We start from the raw sequence: 17,914 nt of genomic DNA, 5'->3' as shown, positions 1-17,914 counted from the left end.
ACTCTTTCGTGTTTTGAGTTGGTTTCTGCTTCTGAGAGCTCTTTTATTTAGTATTTTGCTTTTTCGAGTATTTCTTGCTTCACTTGCAGTTGGTACATGGTCACTATTTACTTATCCGTATGTATTGTAAAGTTGTTTTTTCTTTCTCTTCGATCAAGTAATGTATTGTTAGTGATTAAGCCTTGAATTGGAAATGGATGGTTGAGATTAAACTAGCTCATAGGCTAGGATTGTGCCAGTTGTCATAGTAGCTGACTTTGTTTTAGATATACTCGTGCAAGACACGTGAGTTTGAGAAGCGTGTGATGCATGTGAAGTTTGTGACGGTTTCTTCTTGTATTCTCTCTCAGCTTGCGTCCTCTTGTTCCGGGTCATGGGGCTGCAATGGGTGGTGATCTGGGCAATTAAAAGGGGCTAAGGAGTGTGATACCCAAAAAAAAAAATGTTGTGATAATCAGCTCCTTGATGTTTCTAGTAAATTTTAGGGACGACGTTGATTAATTTTCAACTTCAAAGACTAAAGTGACGAACAACATCACTTTCAAGGACCATTTGTGATAAAAATCCAAACTATCTCATACATGCATTTTTCACATCATTCATTACTATGTAGTATTGAAGCAAAATTGCTAAAAATTGCTTAAAAAAAAACAAATAATAATAGACCAATAGAAGGTGATCCTCCTAACATTCTTTTCACTGAAGAATTTCAAAACAAAAATCAATTTAATTTATTATTCAAATTTGCTACATGTAAATTGTAATCGTTAAAATGGCTCGACAATGAAAGCTTATAATTTGTTTGTTAACCAGAATTTGTGGGCGCCATAATCTAATCAACTCAAAGCTTTTCCCTTCCTTCTACCATAAACTATGTCCGTCAACAAATCCAATTGCTGTAGGAATCTACCATTAGTAAAAGCTTCCTGAAACTTTTAGAGGAAAAAGGCACTGTGTAAGCAGAAACCTACGCAATTCGGAAAAGCCGAGAACTCAATAATCCTAGACCCAAAACTATACCTCTAAACTATAAGCTGAGAATCAGAGCAACCATGACGATAAGTATGCGTGGCCTTGCAACAACACCAGCTGAGGTCGACCTGCAGGCATCATGAAGCTGAAGTCAGTATCGATACACGTAACCAAGTTCTTCGGTTTATATTACACCGGAACACATGAATGCTTTAAAACAATATGTAGTATTGATAGATTGAAACCTAGAAGCCACCACCAGTCCCAAATCCCTTGTAAATTTCATTTCTTTCTTTTTCCCATCAAGTTTTGTTATATGAACAAGCGTGAAGGGTTACCTTGTTACAAGCTCCTTTACTGACTCAGTTTCCAGTCCGAACCCAAACGGGAAAAGTGGATCATAGTGTGAATCACCAACATTCATTGGGAGTTGATCGACAGTTTTGAACCATGTTCTTGGAAGCTTTCCACTGAATCCATGATCCCCAAAAAGGACATCAGTAATGCCTTGGCCTTCAGAGCCTGGCAACCATGCTGCCACCAGAGCATCAATCGAGGAAATATATGGTTCTATTACAATAGGTCTGCCAGTTATTAAGATAACAATGCACTTGACACTTTCACACACATTGCTGATGACACTTGGGCCAGGTTCCACCATCGTTAGGTTTGGGCTGTCTCCTGCAGTCTCAGCATAAGGATGCTCGCCAACCACAACGATGGCATATGTAAAGTTGTTGGACTTTACAAAATTACCATCAGGATTCTCATTGTAGATAACTTCTGTGCTTGAGTCGACTGCTGATTTTATAGCACCAAGGATCGTAGTCCCTAATCATGAAAAGGAAGTTTTATGAAAAATACAGCCAAGATTAGATACATTTATGTACGCACGGGTATATATTTCCATACATTCTAATAACTGTGAAGACGATTTTCTTGTTGCAACTAACCAGCACCTGTGTAATCTTCTTATTAAGTGCTTAATGTTCTATTTTGTGGATATTCAATTCTATCATTTTATTGTAGAGCACAAAAGTAGTGCACATAGACAGAATATTATGTATTTAATACAGAGATGAAAGCAGACTATACCGGTTGTATAATTGTTGCCACTGAATCCTTGCCATGCAATTGTCCATCCACCACATTGGTAGCCCAGATTATCAGCATGACTGCCGGTGACTAGAATTTTAGACACCTTCTTGGGAAGAGGTATGACTGGATCTGTAATGTTCCCGCTTTTCCCATTCTTCAAAAGCACAACGGATTTTCTGACAGCCTCCCTTGCCAAATCTCTATGATCCTGGTAATGTTAAATTAAAATACAAAAATGATTGATTCATGTCAGTAAATCAATAAATACAAAGCTTACTAAGCAGTCTTTTGGCCATTGAATGTAACACCAATTTCAAAGGAATGTCCATTCTAATTTTAACGAACTACATACATCAATCAAATGACCAATAGGAGGGTTGCAAATCCTGATATTTGATTATCTCGGATAAACTGACCTGGCTTCCAAGCTCGTTGACTAGGCTGAAATCAGCCAACGGATTCTCAAAAAGACCCATGGTGAACTTGACAAGCAGAATCCTTCCCACAGCATCATCAATACGATCCATTGGGACAACGTTATTCTTGACCAGGTTAATGAGATCATTAATGAATTCTTTATAGTTGATAGGGACCATGACCTTCAAAACAAAGAGAACCATTTTCAGAGTTATATAATTTCGAACCAGAATAGAAAAGGAGTTTTATATAGGGCAACACAGACGCTATTATCTTCTTTCATTTCTGTAAGAGGTTTTGTATAAAATAAGCCACGAACCATGTCAATTCCAGCTAGAACTGCAGCTTGGACAGAGTATGTGTAGTTTGAATGTGGCAGCGAGGTAATCCTGTCAATACCCTCCCAGTCTGATATAACAAAACCCTGAATGTTCAACCAAAAACACCATCTGCTGTTAGCATGAAACAGTGCAGAACACAGATAAAGGTACAATAGAGTCACCAAAATGAAGCACCTCTTGTGAGACCGATAACAACCAGAACTCGAGATCAGTAATATTATTGAGTTATCAACTTATCACAAATACCTTAATTTCATATGGAATCTGAAATTTCAACTCATTAACACAGATGAAGCTTAAAGACGCTAAAATGTGGGAACTGATGCAAAACAGGATAAATCATATAACTGATGCGGTACCGATGTATGCTAGGCACTAATTTGCATCAGAAGTTTGTTTGAATGTATTATGATGGCTACAAAGACAATAATCTGTAATGGCAACATTATGGGCAGTCAAGAAACCACAACACAACAACTAAGCCTTATCCCACAAAGTGGGGTTTGCTGTATGAAATGGAGATGACGTTAGAGGGGAAAACGAGAAAGTATGTAAATGCAGCGGACCCATTTATAGACACTAAAAGTGGAAACATGGGAAAGTGAAGAATCATGCTAATCACTAAGCAATGTCCAAGAAAACCTGACCACATTAATGTGTAATGTGGAAGTAATTTGAATTTGATTAGATAATATTGGAGGTATTAAAACCCAACATGTGGGAAATACACAATGTTGAGAAAGGCAATGAAAACAGATAAGGCTGACAGCATTTGAAGAATAAGAAGAGATTGAGGGAAAGAACAGTTATAAAGCAGTCAACTAGTCACGATTAAGAGCATATATTTTGAAAATCTGTAATTTAAGCTATGAGATGTCAAGGAAGAGAAAACCACGCAAATAAAAGTACTGATAAATGCAATATGCAAAGGTTTTGGTGCCAGAAACCTTTCTTTGAATTCATGGAAAGATTTTAACACTAGGCATGCTGGTTTCGTGCTTACATCAAATCTCAGTACATAGATGAGACATGATTCCACTTTATACCTTTCTGTGCATGTGATTGTTGATAACTCCAGAAAACTGCAACAAGCTTGGATATTAAACAAAAATGAATAAAATGGTACCTTAAATTTAAGGGTGCCCTTGAGGAAGTCCATAATTAGATCACGGTTTGCATGCATCTTTTCCCCATTCCAACTGGAGTAGGAAATCATCACGGTTGAGACACCCTTGATGATGGAGTCAGAATAGGCAGGCATGTGGATGCTAAGCAATTCCTGTTGGTTAATCACAGTGTCGTACTCATTAATGCCCTTGCTCGTGCCACCATCACCAACGAAGTGCTTTGCACAAGCTGCAACCTTTTTACTAAAATATAATAAATAAATAAATATATATCAGGAATCACTTAAAGCTTGAGTATTTTAACATTAGTAAAGGAAATAAAAGATAAAAAGAACCACTAAATTCATTTGATTTATTAATTGAATCCATAACTAGAAAAACACGACGCGTGTTACCCAAATTATCTTCCCTAAACTCACAAAATCCAGTAAATTGAGATCATGAGCAATGGTTACAATACAAAGGATTGTATCTTTTAAATCAAAAGATGGAAAAATGAAAAGGGAATGAACAGAGAAAAATAAAAAAGGAAAGATAGAAGTATGCTTATTTTCATAAAATTCGTACTTTCCACCAACATATGGCGCTCCTTTCTGAGAATTTGCAGGGATATCTCCCTGTAAACCTGGAATAATCTCCGTCATTTCTTGCACAATTTTGTGATCTTCGCTGTAGCTTTCGTAACACCGGCCCCATCTTGGATCTCTACATACCTATATAGGATGTTCCAGGCAATGCACAGAAGTCATCAGATGGAGAAAATATGAATGCACTCAAAGGACATTGTTAAGCATGTAAAAGAAGAAAATGCTGAACGCATAAATCCTTTTGCAATGTATTATTTACCGCAATGCAAGGAGCAAATACATAAGGAATCCCTGTAGCTCGGGCTTCAAGAGCAGTTGCAGAACCAATTCTTCGTACCAGTTCAGGGTCCCTGTGTACTGGAAATATTTAATAGAAAGAAGACACATTCAATGAACTATAAAACTGAAAAACATCTAAAAGGATTTTGAAATGCATGGTTAGTTATTTTAATACTTGCTGAAGTATAATAGAGATTTACTTGTAAGGATTTGACCCTAATGGGACCTTGTCGTAGTTATAAAGTTACAGAGTGCTGCTTTTAAACGACGGTGATAGATCTCATCCTTTGTGTAAAAATAGAACAGTGCACTATCATGTTTTGAAATGAAGCAAATAGAATCTGAAACTTTTACTTGCCTGGTAGCTCCAAGCCCAACATTATGCGGAAATATTGTAGCATTGTAGACATTATTGTGTCCATGAACAGCATCAATGCCATAGATCATCGGAATGCCCAAACGACTAGATAGAGCTCCCTTCTGAAATCCATTAATCATGTTAACCCAGTCTTCAGCACTAGCTTCTGGAAGTGGTGCACTGCCACCACCGCTCAATACACTACCTGCCCAAATCAGAACACATCCTCACTCCATTGTCGTATCATCTCAGTGTATTCAATATTTTTCTCTTTACCGAAAGTCTTACTCCCTCCAAGGCAACAAAGAATGGGGGAAAAGGAGAACAATCTGAAGCCTTGTTAATTGAATACAGAAGAACCAATCTCATAGGAGGATATGTCCTTGCTGCCTCCAGAGTCAAAGTGATACTTCCTGTTTAGTTTGTACAAAGATAGAAATGCAACAAAAAAAGTAATGTGCGGTTTTTGGTGACACCAAGGCAGGATTCTAGACATATGCTTAGGGAAAATTGCACGGTAAGAATAAAATCCTAATAATGACATCTCAAACACCCTATGCACAGACATTATCGATGCAGAATAACCCCAATTCCAGGGTTTTTTTTTAACCAACTGCACCCCTTTGTTTTGCTACTTCAACCATTTTATCCGTATATATAAATTAAATCACTAGAGAACACCCCAACTCATGCGTAAGTTCCTTTCTTAATAAGATAAAATCCACAAGAAAGATATACAAGAATTGTGTTGTGCCATCATAAAAAGTCACTTAACGGCTTGCTTTGAAGATATAACAGGAATGAAATGCGGACAGTATGAGACAAACACTAGAAATCAATCAATTTATGTTGGTGTACATCAAACAAAGTTGAAGGTTGTATTGAAATAGATACATTACATACCAATGAAGTAAGTTTTCATAGCATCGATAGAGGCAACACTCCTATCAATCTGCACCATCTGACCAATCTTCTCTTCAAGAGTCATCCTGCTAAGAAGGTCCCCAACTCGAGCAGCCGCTGGTTGGGTTGGATCTTTGTACATGATGTAATCAGCCTTGACCGTAGCCAAACCCATCCACCACCAAACCAAAAACAAACCCACCACTGGTAACGAAACCCAAGCCATTGTAAATGGATCCTTTTTCACTCTGGTAAACCAAACACGAAGACCCGAATTACACACTGTCCATCATTTGTTCTAACCATCCGCTTGGTGGCTGAGAAAATGCAAGAAATAGAAAAAAGTATACAGAGAGTTTTTGTTCAAAGTCATTGTCCTGGTTGCGTAGGAAGACTATATTTTGAAAACCCATTAAATTATATATATTTTGTGTAACAACAAGCTGAATGGCCCCCAAAAACAATTATTTTCCAAATTTAAAATCCAAGTTGCAGATTTCCAATAGCTTATTATATATTCCCTTCTAGGAGATCATGTGGAACACCATCTATATCATGTGAACCAGCAAGATACAGCACCCACATAAATCCAATGATGTTCAACACAAAATAATAAATAAATAACCACCATCCTTAAAGTTTCATAATATTCTCAGAAGCTAAAGTAGAAAAATAATAATCCAGCATCAAAAATTAATTATATATAGTCAATGAAGAAGAAGAAGAAGAGCAGCATTGTGATGTAGAGAGAGAGAGGGAGAGAGAGAGAGATGTTACAGTTGAGTAGTGTTAATGCGACTGAGTCCAAGCTTGGATGAATGAATGAATGAAATGAAGATGAATGAATGAATGAAATGAAGCTGAAAATGCAATGATTTCTTGTACCTTTTTTATAGGCAGGAAGCAAGTAGCAAGTAGAAACTAGAACAAAAGGAGGAAGAAGAAGGAGATTAGGTTATAAGTTATGCTTATTAATTACTAATTAGAATATAATTATCGGGAAAGAAAGAGGAAGGAAGGAAGAGTCCTGACTCTTTTGGAATTGAAAATGTGTTATTTTATTTATTAATATAAAGGAAAGAAAAGAAGGTGGCTTTTGATTTGGTTGGTTCGTGCAGTTGTCACTTTGCCTTTGCGATGGGAACGTGTAGAGAATCTCCATAACGTGCCTTTTCGTAAATCACTCATGCAAACAAACCAGATTTACTCACCCTTAAATTCGTCAATCTGAGTTTGACACATTTAACGTTATTACTACGTTAGTTTGAGTTTAGTATATTGATATCATACTCATGAATTGTATATATTTTTAACTCACGAGTTCAATATATTGATATCATACTCAAATTTAACACACTTAATATTCAAATTTTTCGACACACTGTACAAGTATGATTCGTATAAGAGTCTAATATATTAATATCACACTCATTTTTTTTCGGCCTAGTATTAGCACTTGAATATGCTAATCTTTACCCTAGAAATATTCTCCATTGGAAGTTTGGAACAAACACAAATGAAGGAAATTAAGGATGATAAAACCCGAATTGGAGGGAAAGGGAAGGGAAGGGCAACCAACCAACTTTAGTTTAGTTTGCACGAGACGTTATACCTCATACAACACCATAGGAAAACTAACTCCTCAATCCCCCATTTATATATAAAATTGTCACGCAGGCCAACCAACATTTTCTACAGAAACCCAAAAGCGAGAGAGAGAGAGAGAGATGGTTATGCGACGTGGTCCAATTGGTGGAAGCTCTGGTACTAATACCCGACCAAGACAAACCAATCGTCCCACTTATGAAGATTTCCTGCCCCGCTTTGAATTGAAGGAAGAGCAGGAAGCTCACATAGTACTTGTTCATCTGCCTGGTCTCTTCCTCTTCTTTATACCTTTCTTCTTTACCCAACTCTACTTCATTTTGCACTCTCAATGGAAGCAAAAGCGCTTCTATTAAAAGCACGTCACAACTTTTACTAAAATTGCAAGTGCTTTTTTGGATCCAAAAACACTTTTCTACTTTTCTGCCAAACATGATCATATGAGCTTTTGATGATTTGAAAACACTTTTAGTTATTTTAAAAGTACTTTCAAACAAACCCAAACTCCTTGCGTTAAAATTAGTTAATGTTCTAAATTGTGTTGCAATTATATCAAAAATCTACAGAGAACGAGGGATACAACTAAATTGACCTAACCCACGTGTCGCAAAATATATGGTTTGTTTTCAGGTTTTGTGAAGGAGCAGGTGAGGATTACTATTGAGCATAACCCTAATGTGATTAGGGTTCATGGACAAAGACCTCTGGGCAACAACAAATCGAGCCGTTTCAACCAAACATTTCCGATTCAAGAAAATTGCGACGTAAGTAAAATTGATGCCAAATTTAACGATGGGATTCTTACCATCACAATACCAAAGCCAGTCATCACACAGACAGCAGCAACCAAACCAGTCCAAGAGCCACCACCGAAAACTGCTGCAACCGCTCCCAAGCCGATGCCACAGAAAGTTCAAGAGGACCCAATTCCTTCAAAGCCGAGTTTGACAACACCGGCCGCTGCTGCGTCAAAGGCAGAAAAGGCTACTTTCACTGCCAGAGATGAAAAAGAAAAGGATGACAAGAATGGTGGTCGTCCATTAGGCCCTCCGAAAGGCACTGCAGCCGAGACAAAATCACAAAAGGATAAGGAGGACGCGGCTCTGCCAATACCACTTTCATCGACCCAGAATTTCAAACAAAGGGATGAGAAGAGGCTGTTACCTTTGACTCGTCCGGAAACAGGCATCGGCATGCCCAAGTCTCAAGAGCATGGTCATGATGGAGAGAGGGGAAAGGCTTCTGTCGAGAGTGTGTCTCGAAAGCGGGTTGAAAACAGGGATCAGAGAGAAGCAGATGGGAAGCCTGATGCAGAACCGAAGAATGCTGAGAAACTTAACAAAATTACTCTACATAAGGAAACCGGTGAGAGAAGCAAAGAAGCAAGGGGTCTCGGTAAGCCTAAAGAGGACTCCGTGGCTGCAAATGTGATGGGTGGTGCAAAGCAGCATATGAAAAACCTCGGGAACGGGATGAGCGATGAAGAGAAGCAGATGTTGATCAATATGGGCGCGGCAGTTCTAGTTCTTCTGGCACTAGGGGCTTCTGCATCCTACAATATCTGGTCCTCTGCAACAGGCAAAAACTAAGCCCAGCATCCTTTCACATTCCATTACAAATCTGTTATTACAAAGTATACAAACATATGCACAAGTATTGCAGCTTTTACATCAATTTGTATAGGCATTAACCTTCGACACGTAAATATACCTTACAAACCAGTGTAATATATATATATATATATATATATATATATATATCCATCCTTGGAACATGAAAGCAATACATTGTCGCTGATGATAACTTATAGTAAGCTACAAATGACCAGTTCAGTCTGGGTATATCATCTCGGAATCAATCCATACCAAACAAACCATCAAGTTGTCGATCTCCATAGGAACCCAAAATTAGTACCACTGAAAATCAAAGAAATCTTGAAATTCTTGAAATATGCCATCAAAGAAATCTTGAAATTCTACACTAGAAACTTAAAGAGTTCATCGATCAGTTCAAATTTAATGACAGACCTGATGGGAAACAGAACATATATACAGAGACTTGATTCATAAATTTCAAATTAACCGACGAATTCTTTGATTTGTCATCAGTTGTAAACAAAAATCAACGCAGACATGATAGAGACGGTTATAATTACACGGACCCAGCTGAAAAGGCATCCAAAGATGGGGATCAAATTGGTCATTTTGACTAAACTAAGATTATACACTGCTTTGTCCAACATTACACATGATTTAATCATACAACATACCTAAAAATCATCCAAAGCTCCCCTTAAAGTGTCAACATAGCTCAAAACCTCAATCAAGTAATCCAATTCCAAATAGGATTTTGTCCACGGGGTGCTATGCAGGTGAAGATATAGGCATTTATGACATCTCTGGAAGAACAGTGATCATAAGCTTCGGGTAAATTAATCGCAGTGCCATTGATACATGTAATACTTCTTCGGTTGTTAGTCACTGCAAATATTTTGTTGTTGCCATGGGCACCCAAGTGTCAAGATGCAAGAGAATGGTCATCCCTAGCAGCATCAACCATTGTCATCTCTGCTGTATTTGAAACTGCGGAACATTAAAAAAAGTGAGACATCAATAGATCAAAGGTTTCTTTAGGGAGGTAAAGAAATAGTAAGTGCCAGCTGTACAGGAATTTATCCCACAAGGCCATCATTTATCTCTAATATGAAAACCTCCCCAAAGCAATTCAGAACAATCTTATAGAACCTCAAAGGCTTTACAGTTACAAGCGTACACATGAAGAATAACAAAGACATAACCAATTACCATTCAAATAACTCACAAGAAAATTAACACAGATGATAGATCCATACAGCAAGCAAGGGAATAAATTTCATACTTCTTAAAAGACAGAAAAAGTGATAAGTGGAGCAACACTGCTGTGAATGTAAAAAGTGATATATCACATGTCAAGCAAAATCCTAATTGACTACACATTTATGTTTAAGTTACAATGATCTACTAATAGATTTCAAGGGTTTCGTAACCTTCTAAGCCTGAAACTCCAACCCCTTCTCAGAAGGTTTCCGTTTTCTTTTCAAGCGTGTTGCTCCAGCATCCTCTGCAATAGACATATATAAGTTTGGATATGAGCCAATTGGTCCGACAAAACAGGTGCGAGAAAAATGTTATTTACAATCTGAGTACAAGGTCAATGTCTTATGAAATCATCACTATATCAGTCTATGTTGGGTGCCAGAATAAGATTAGTAATCAAGGGTTTCGAACTGAAGATCAAAATTTTGAGCTCATCCTTTAGGTATAATATAAAAGCAAGAAAACCAAACCTCACAGATTAAGCTTACTACTGGAGCTGTTAATATGATATTATGCAAAGGAAAAGGCGTAATGTTTTGTTATTACCCCCCATTGGTGTGTTGTGCACCAAAAAGACAGAAGAATATTGACCATCTATGCAAAGGAAAAGGCTTAATGTTTGTTATGGCATTGGCATATTAATTTTATGCCTGATAAACTGCTCTTTTTAAATTTTCAAAAAACGAATTTGCTCTTTTTTCTATCAAAATAGAAAATGAGAATGAGAGTTCTGGGGCTATTCCTTGTGAAATTGAAATTTAAGTCATAAAACCCATTCAAGGGCACACAAATACGCATCAAAGTAGCAATCTTACCTTCAAGTGGACTTGACGCATGATTAATTGCACGTCCATTTGGTGTGCCCTCTTCTGAAATAGGGGAGCCAGAATTACTATCCACCAGCTTTGATGAACTTTCTATGCACTTATCTTGCGGGTCCAGAACATCAGGAGAAGGAATTGCAGGTAAAAAACATAGCTCTTCCTGTGATATATCTGAATCACTGAAAGCTGAGTCCTTCTCCACTGTCACAATATCAACTTCATCATCTTCATTAATATCAGAGTCTTTTACCTGCATAAATTACTTTTTACTTTAGACACCAGAAAATGGACAAAAAAATAGCCCAGATTTCACTCTCTTCCTACCTTTTCAGTTTCAGGTATTAGATCAAACTCATCTTCTCGTTCTATGTATTCTTCGTTTTCCTCAAGCTCTTTGAAATCAGGAGCAAATGCACTCCAGTTCTCAGTGTAATCTTTGGCCCAGATATAAACCAAACCAGTCAGTGAAACAGAGACAACAATAGGGTGAACAGGATGCCAAACCAAATCGATCAAGGCTTCCTTTGGCCCTTCAAGAATTTTCACAAGATGTCCGGCCCTATCCCATATGTAAATCTTGTGTTCTCCTTTGCTTGCAGAACCACCAATCACCCACTCACCATCACCACTGAAACAAGGTGCTTTCCAGTGCATCTTTGTGATGGCATCTTGAAACTCACGGAAAAGTGTTAAGCATTTTGATCCAACAGCTTTCAACTTCTCAACACCATCAAGTCCATCAAGGGTCTCATTTATGTCATCCAGGGTTTTAAGTCCATCTTTCAAGGGCAGAAGGTTCTCGTAGATCCTGATTGTTCTATCATTTGAATTTGTAAGCAAATACTGTCCATTCCTGCTGAATACTATGTTCTTAATCACAGAAACTCCAGAAGTGGGAACCATGGCACGCACTTGAATACTTTTATAATCTATTACAAGTATTTCACCTTTGGAGTTCCCCGCATAAACCAGATCACCATACTTATTAAAGCAAGCAGCAGTAGGAGAGAAAGGTGGACTTCCCTCAGAGATTTTGTTCCGTGGTGGAGGGACAGTTCCTGGGTTAGAGTCAGGAATGGAAACTGGAAGAACAACTGTGCTTCCAGTATTCAAGTCAACAATTATGGGAGCAGATGAGAGGGGGCATGCCAGGCAGAGAGATGGAGAAGACGAACCAGGATGAAGACGAGCTTGTAAAGGGGTTTGTTGCAGTATCGTTCGCGTTATCTTCTCACCACTGACAACATCCCATAGTGTCAATGACTTGTCCGCAGCAGACACAAGAATGCGATGCCCATACTTTGACCAGCATACACTAGTTATTGCAGCAACACAATCTCTGTCACGAAGCTCCTTGGCAATTCCCCTGGTCTCAAAATCCCATACGATGCAATTTCCGTCAGAGCACCCAGCTGATCAAGAATATCAAACAAGTATCGCTCGTAAGAAGAAGACTCTTCAGAATATCTCCAGTAACATAAGGACACATCCAATGTCAATGATAGTATAAATGAACGCAAAAATCAAATTTCACCTAAACAATCAATATGACATGATTATCGTTACAGCTTGCTATAAACAACCTCACTTAATTCTTTGCAGATGCAACTCGACGATCAGCACATTGGTAAACTACCATATATGTGAACAAGGAGCCCAATTCTAGAAAAGCAAAAACGTAAAATCCTCAGTAACACCTCTGTCATAGGGCAAAGCATGAAGACAATAACAGAATTCCGACCAATTATAAAACTGAAGGTCTCCAATCTGACAAAACAACATAAAACGATACCTCCCAAAATGTTGCAATGCCAACACTGTCCTGGTAGGCCCTTTCGGGCATAAATTTAAGGCAATTTTCAACTTTCAGAAAATATAAACTCGTACAAGGCAATTAAGAAATGCTACGTTGAGCATAAATACGCGCCTTGAGCTTACGTGGCAACATTCACTGTTGAAACAGGTGTGCACTGAAAGTAATTCATGCCAAATGCTTGAACTTTAAATCAAAAGGACATTAATCCGCACCAAATCAAAAGGACATTACGTTGAGCATAAATACAATGTTACACATTGTATATCAAAAGGACAACTTAATGCGCACCAAATTTACAACTTTCCTTATGTTTTTCTTTTTTTTTTTCTTTTTTTTTTGCGTAAATTTATTCAGAAAAAAGCAATGGGGCAGAGAAAGGTGGAAAAATTACCAGCAAGAAGGGTGCCGCGGCGATTGAAGGCGATGCATTTCATAACGCCATACTCCAAATACTCCTCTATCACTTCTGGGAAATCCCCTTGCAATGGGTCTTCACACAATTAAGTAATTAATTAATTAATTGACTAATCATACATCTAAATTTTGGATTTTGTTGCCAAAAACCATCAAACTCAAAGAAAAGATAACAAAATCTTCAATTCTTCAATTAAAAGTGAACTATCAAGAGAGAGAGAGAGAGAGGGGTTTACCGATAATTGCAGCGTTCATCGCTATGTAGTTACAGAGTTACTTCTTAGAGAGAAACTCTGCAAAATGCTGCGTTTTGATGCGCAACCAGCAACGAGAGGAGGAGAAATTGAAAGAAATTCGTTTGAAAAAATTGAAATACAAACTTGAGCGCCTTCACTCCTCCTCTCTCTCTCCTGGAGAAGGAAGGAATAAGCTCTCTCCCTCTCTCTCTTTCTTCTTGTGTTAGTGTTGTCGTCTTCTGGAAAAGCCCAATACTACATGGAAAGGCCCACGCGCGGCTCTTTTATTCTCATCATACCCTATAATTTCCTCTTCACCAGCCCTAATTAGAATTTGAGGCCTCGTTTGGCTCATCGTATAAGACTATCGGATAGTATTAATAATACGAAATGGGTGTTTGGTGAGCTTCGTATTCAATAAGCACCGGATTATTTAATCCGGCCCCACTTATTTTATACCCCTCCCACCCGCTTACGAATCCCGTCCAAAACCTCTGTATTATTTAGTCAGGTGAGATTTCTCTTGCTCACTTCGTTCCTCTCTTGCATGACTCCTTCAACCATCTCACCTGCCTGCTCTCTCTCGTCTAGATCTCAAGTTCATCTTTGTCGTCTTCTTTTTTTCTTTCTGTTCCTCCCTCCTCCTTCACACACACACACCTCCCACCTCCTCCGTTCGCCTTCGATCTCTGACAGGACAACAATACTTTCGTGGGTTGAAGGAAGAAGATGATGATTCAAATTCTTCCGATCTAGGCTCCAACGAGAAGGACAAGGAGGAGGAAGGGAGCTGGGCTCCGACAAGGAAGGGAGCTAGGCTCCGATAATAAAATTTGGTTTATTAGCATTGAAAATATTTAATTTCTGGGATTTTTTTTTTTGGTTGGTGAATCGATATGGGTTTTGGGAGATTTGAAGAAATGAGGAAGTGGGTTCATATGGGAGGGTGGGAATTGATGCGTGGGGAAGATGGTGAAGATAGGAAGACATGATTGGGAAGTGGGAAGAGATCTGGGTTTTTTTTAATTTTAATTTTTTAATTTTTGTCTGTGTAATGATGTGTTTTTTTTTTTCCTCACCTGTTTTTCTTCCTTTTTTTTTCATTTTAACAACACTTATTTTGTGAAATTATTTAAAATAATTATTATAGTCCGACCTATTATCCGATGTATAAATTAATCCGATACAACACCAAACGCCCGATTAATTTAGTCAGTCCTATCCGACGACTATTTATCCTATCCGACTGAAATAGTCAGTACGGTCCGAGCTGCCAAACGATAAGATATAGAGAAGAGGTAACTAATCATAAAATAGAGAAAAATAATAAGCATACAGATCCTATAATATATCAAATTTGTTTTTATCGTACAACGATCGCTCGAATACTTGGATTAGTAACCACTTGAGTGACAATTGTACATGGTGATAAATTGAATTTTCTTATATTTTTTTTTTTCTTTCTTTCTTAATGTGAATCTTGCAATGGCACCATTGAAATATGTAATTCTAAATTCAGTATACGTTCATATTCTTTCTTTGCATACATCATAACATCAACATATAATCTGTCTGCATTCATAATCTACATCGCTTTGCCATCCAAAAATCTACAATCAACATCAGTAATTTGAAATTTGTAACCTACATCTGGCTTTGAGATCTGCATTTGGTATAGGCATCAAAATCACTCATTAGACACTAAACCCCATAGGCATCAAAATCAAAATTTCATTCCCTTTGTCATAATCCTAGTCATGAGCTAAAAATTTAAATTGAGATTGCCAACAATATTTTTTTTTTTTTGGGTCAAAGCCTACAATATTTATATATATTTAATATAATCATCATCAAATGGTTAATATAATTCATCTAAGAGTAATGTTAGGAAACTAAATATATGTATTTAATACAGTCATAATCTTACCGTCAATATGATATTGTATTTAATACATGTAAATATTGTAACCAAATCTTTTTCCTTTTAGTTCAAATCTTCTTCACTCAAAACCATCTGTGAATGCTTATTATTGGATGCCCATCTTGCAAATGTTTTGATTTATCTAGTTTTCAGTGAAATCGCAAAACCCTTGCCAACTGACTCTTCCCTCGCCTGGCAGATAATAAAAATAAAAAAGGTGGTCGACGTCAGGCTGACATCAAATCTACCATTCAATGGGCTAGGCAATTCAAGCCTAGATTGTATGTCGAACTGCCTCGGAGCCCAGTTAATTGGGACGGGCTAGAGTGGTTTTGGGGAGGGGGGATTGGATTGCCCAATAGCATAGGCTTTTTTTGTTTTGTTTTGTTTTTTTTTTTTTTTGTCAAAGGAATAGATTTTGTTAGATTAGATGTTTGATTAGCCACTAACGGATTCAAACCCACACCGTCATACAAGTTGGTCTTTTCATCTTCTTCACTATTCAGAAGATTTTCTTTTCTTTTTTTGGTCTGAAAAGATAAATGCATTAATCCAATAGTAGGTTACAGGTCAACTCAAAGGAAGGCAAAATAACCCAAATACATTGGGGGAAACCAGATACATAAAAACCCAGCCCAATTAAATAAACTAAAACGAGAACCCAAATCCTTAATTTTCGACCGCAGAAAGTAGTGTCCTCCGCTATCACCGCCACGACAGTCTCACTAATAGCTACCGAAACGACAACACTAGAGAAAACAACCGAGTGGAGAAAATGAACAAGACATCACAACACAAAAGTACCAAACCCGCAACAAGTAGCACACCACATCCAGATTGCTTCACCAACATATAATCAAAAGATAGTCACCAGATCCAAATCTCATTCACGAATCCCAGCAAATATATACAAATACAGTAACACATGGATAGAAGGTGAGGCTAAGGGGTATGTAAAATACCCTTACTTTGCCCGAAGCCATAGTATACTTGCCCTCGATGGAAATCCGGCAAGCCGTTTTGGGGGGGAGGACAGTGAGGGAGGGAAATAAAGCTGGCAACCATATTAGGCCCAGAGTCTGCATATCAGAGCAAAGGATGGGGTGGGGATGGTTTATGGGGAAGGGAGGCAAAGGGAAAAAGTGAGGGGAGATGGAATTTTGGGTTTGGAAAAGAACGGCCAGAGGAGAGGGAGGAGGGGTGGAGAGGAGGGACACGAAATCCAAAAGTGAGACAAACTCACGGGAAAATTTGAGACAAAACTCAAGGAAACTGAGAAAAATCTCAAGGGAAAATTGAAAAAGAGAGAAAAGGATTAGGAGAAAGAGGGAAAGAGGAGAACAAGGAACTTGGACAAGGATAAGCCAAAATCTGGGGCTGGCGACAAAGGAGTTTGTAAGGTTGAGAAATCAGAGAGAGAGTCTCACACGTTTTCTGCTGCCCTGTATGAGATCCTAAAGATTTTCTTTGACTTGGATTCTTGTTAGTCCTACAGTAATTTTGACATTATCAATTACTTGTAACAGGCAATTCATGCTATCGACAGTGGGATCAATCGACACGATGCGGATCAGCCTCCATGATATGTGAATAACACACTTATCTTCAAGGGTCCGCAAGTTGACTTTGGATTGGATAGATCTTGATCACTCGTCTGAAAAGTAGAACAAAGCCTTTCAACGAGCTATGGAATTGGCAGGCGGTGAGTTTTTAAGTCTACGTTATATATAATTACGTAGATGACCATGGTATTACAATAACAAGGTTGCCCCTTACACTGTGAATGTCATATTACACTGTTAAGATACATAAATGACGTTGGTATTACTATAACCAAATTACTCTTTATGGTGTGAATGTCATATTATAAGGTAAAATTGTTATACTTGGATGGATTGCATTGTAGTACTAACGTAAAGTTCAATTTAAATTATACTGCCAGCCTCTCTTCACTCGGTCTCGATGCTCGGTCGACAGCGGAGGCAGATTCAAAGGTCGAATCCATCTTACAACATCTCTTCCTCTGAAAACTCTAATCCGATCCGGAATTTTGGGAACAAAAATTGGAAACAAGGAAAATTGCAAACCTTATTTCCGATTTGATCCGTCTGAAAATCGCCCCTAGCCCAAACCAAGGCATTTGGACCAGCAACACTGCACT

At 38.0% G+C, this 17,914-nt stretch overlaps 3 protein-coding genes across 12 annotated transcripts in view; 1 reads left to right on the top strand and 2 right to left on the bottom strand.

Moving 5' to 3' along the window:
- LOC108866065 (beta-glucosidase BoGH3B-like) overlaps positions 1-8,629 on the bottom strand; it is a 47,386-nt gene extending 38,757 nt beyond the window's left edge. Inside the window, exons 1-12 of one of the 9 annotated variants that reach the window (XM_048572620.1) lie at positions 8,493-8,629; positions 6,083-6,330; positions 5,180-5,384; positions 4,802-4,892; positions 4,523-4,668; positions 3,955-4,198; positions 2,807-2,911; positions 2,487-2,669; positions 2,068-2,278; positions 1,311-1,803; positions 1,021-1,100; positions 694-932 (exon numbers count right to left, since the gene is read on the bottom strand). In XM_048572620.1, coding sequence (XP_048428577.1) covers positions 1,028-1,100; positions 1,311-1,803; positions 2,068-2,278; positions 2,487-2,669; positions 2,807-2,911; positions 3,955-4,198; positions 4,523-4,668; positions 4,802-4,892; positions 5,180-5,384; positions 6,083-6,308 — 1,977 coding nt within the window. In that variant the 5' untranslated portion in view covers positions 6,309-6,330; positions 8,493-8,629 and the 3' untranslated portion in view covers positions 694-932; positions 1,021-1,027. Of the gene's footprint in view, positions 1-693; positions 933-1,020; positions 1,101-1,310; positions 1,804-2,067; positions 2,279-2,486; positions 2,670-2,806; positions 2,912-3,954; positions 4,199-4,522; positions 4,669-4,801; positions 4,900-5,179; positions 6,331-6,859; positions 7,132-8,492 lie in introns of those variants that run through there. The other 8 variants (XM_048572621.1, XM_048572619.1, XM_048572625.1 and 5 more) reach the window with 8 other exon arrangements.
- Positions 7,771-9,484, top strand: LOC103933627 (inactive protein RESTRICTED TEV MOVEMENT 2). Its single transcript, XM_009343314.3, has 2 exons — positions 7,771-7,957; positions 8,318-9,484. Exons 1-2 carry the CDS (start codon positions 7,810-7,812, stop codon positions 9,274-9,276), a joined length of 1,107 nt encoding a protein of 368 aa, XP_009341589.2. The 5' UTR covers positions 7,771-7,809; the 3' UTR covers positions 9,277-9,484.
- LOC103933619 (protein RBL) lies at positions 9,120-14,043 on the bottom strand. 2 transcript variants are annotated; one of them, XR_007253893.1, is made up of 7 exons: positions 13,833-14,043; positions 13,574-13,672; positions 11,691-12,778; positions 11,358-11,616; positions 10,713-10,786; positions 9,957-10,269; positions 9,120-9,256 (listed from the first exon to the last, which is right to left on the bottom strand). XR_007253893.1 is itself a non-coding variant. In XM_009343311.2 (6 exons), exons 1-5 carry the CDS (start codon positions 13,849-13,851, stop codon positions 10,716-10,718), a joined length of 1,536 nt encoding a protein of 511 aa, XP_009341586.2. In that variant the 5' UTR covers positions 13,852-14,043; the 3' UTR covers positions 9,719-10,269; positions 10,713-10,715. The 2 variants fall into 2 exon arrangements, 1 of the variants encoding a protein (XP_009341586.2); XM_009343311.2 differs by lacking the exon at positions 9,120-9,256 and having other exon boundaries at positions 9,719-10,269.
- Positions 14,044-17,914: the final 3,871 nt, after the last annotated feature.

This window comes from the organism of the source record quoted next, unplaced genomic scaffold (assembly GCF_019419815.1).
Source record: "Pyrus x bretschneideri cultivar Hongxiangsu unplaced genomic scaffold, Pyrus_bretschneideri_v1 Contig62, whole genome shotgun sequence".
Taxonomy (NCBI): Eukaryota; Viridiplantae; Streptophyta; class Magnoliopsida; order Rosales; family Rosaceae; genus Pyrus; species Pyrus x bretschneideri.
This window is presented reverse-complemented; position numbering and strand designations above follow the sequence as displayed.

Excerpts from the sequence above, each read along its gene's own strand:
- LOC103933627 (XM_009343314.3), top strand. The coding sequence starts at position 7,810 with ATGGTTATGCGACGTGGTCCAATTGGTGGAAGCTCTGGTACTAATACC. Across the intron at positions 7,958-8,317 it reads AGTACTTGTTCATCTGCCTG|GTTTTGTGAAGGAGCAGGTG; the intron begins GTCTCTTCCTCT and ends GTTTGTTTTCAG.
- LOC103933619 (XM_009343311.2), bottom strand. Across the intron at positions 12,779-13,573 it reads CCGCGGCACCCTTCTTGCTG|CTGGGTGCTCTGACGGAAAT; the intron begins GTAATTTTTCCA and ends ATTCTTGATCAG. Across the intron at positions 10,787-11,357 it reads TGCGTCAAGTCCACTTGAAG|AGGATGCTGGAGCAACACGC; the intron begins GTAAGATTGCTA and ends TGTCTATTGCAG.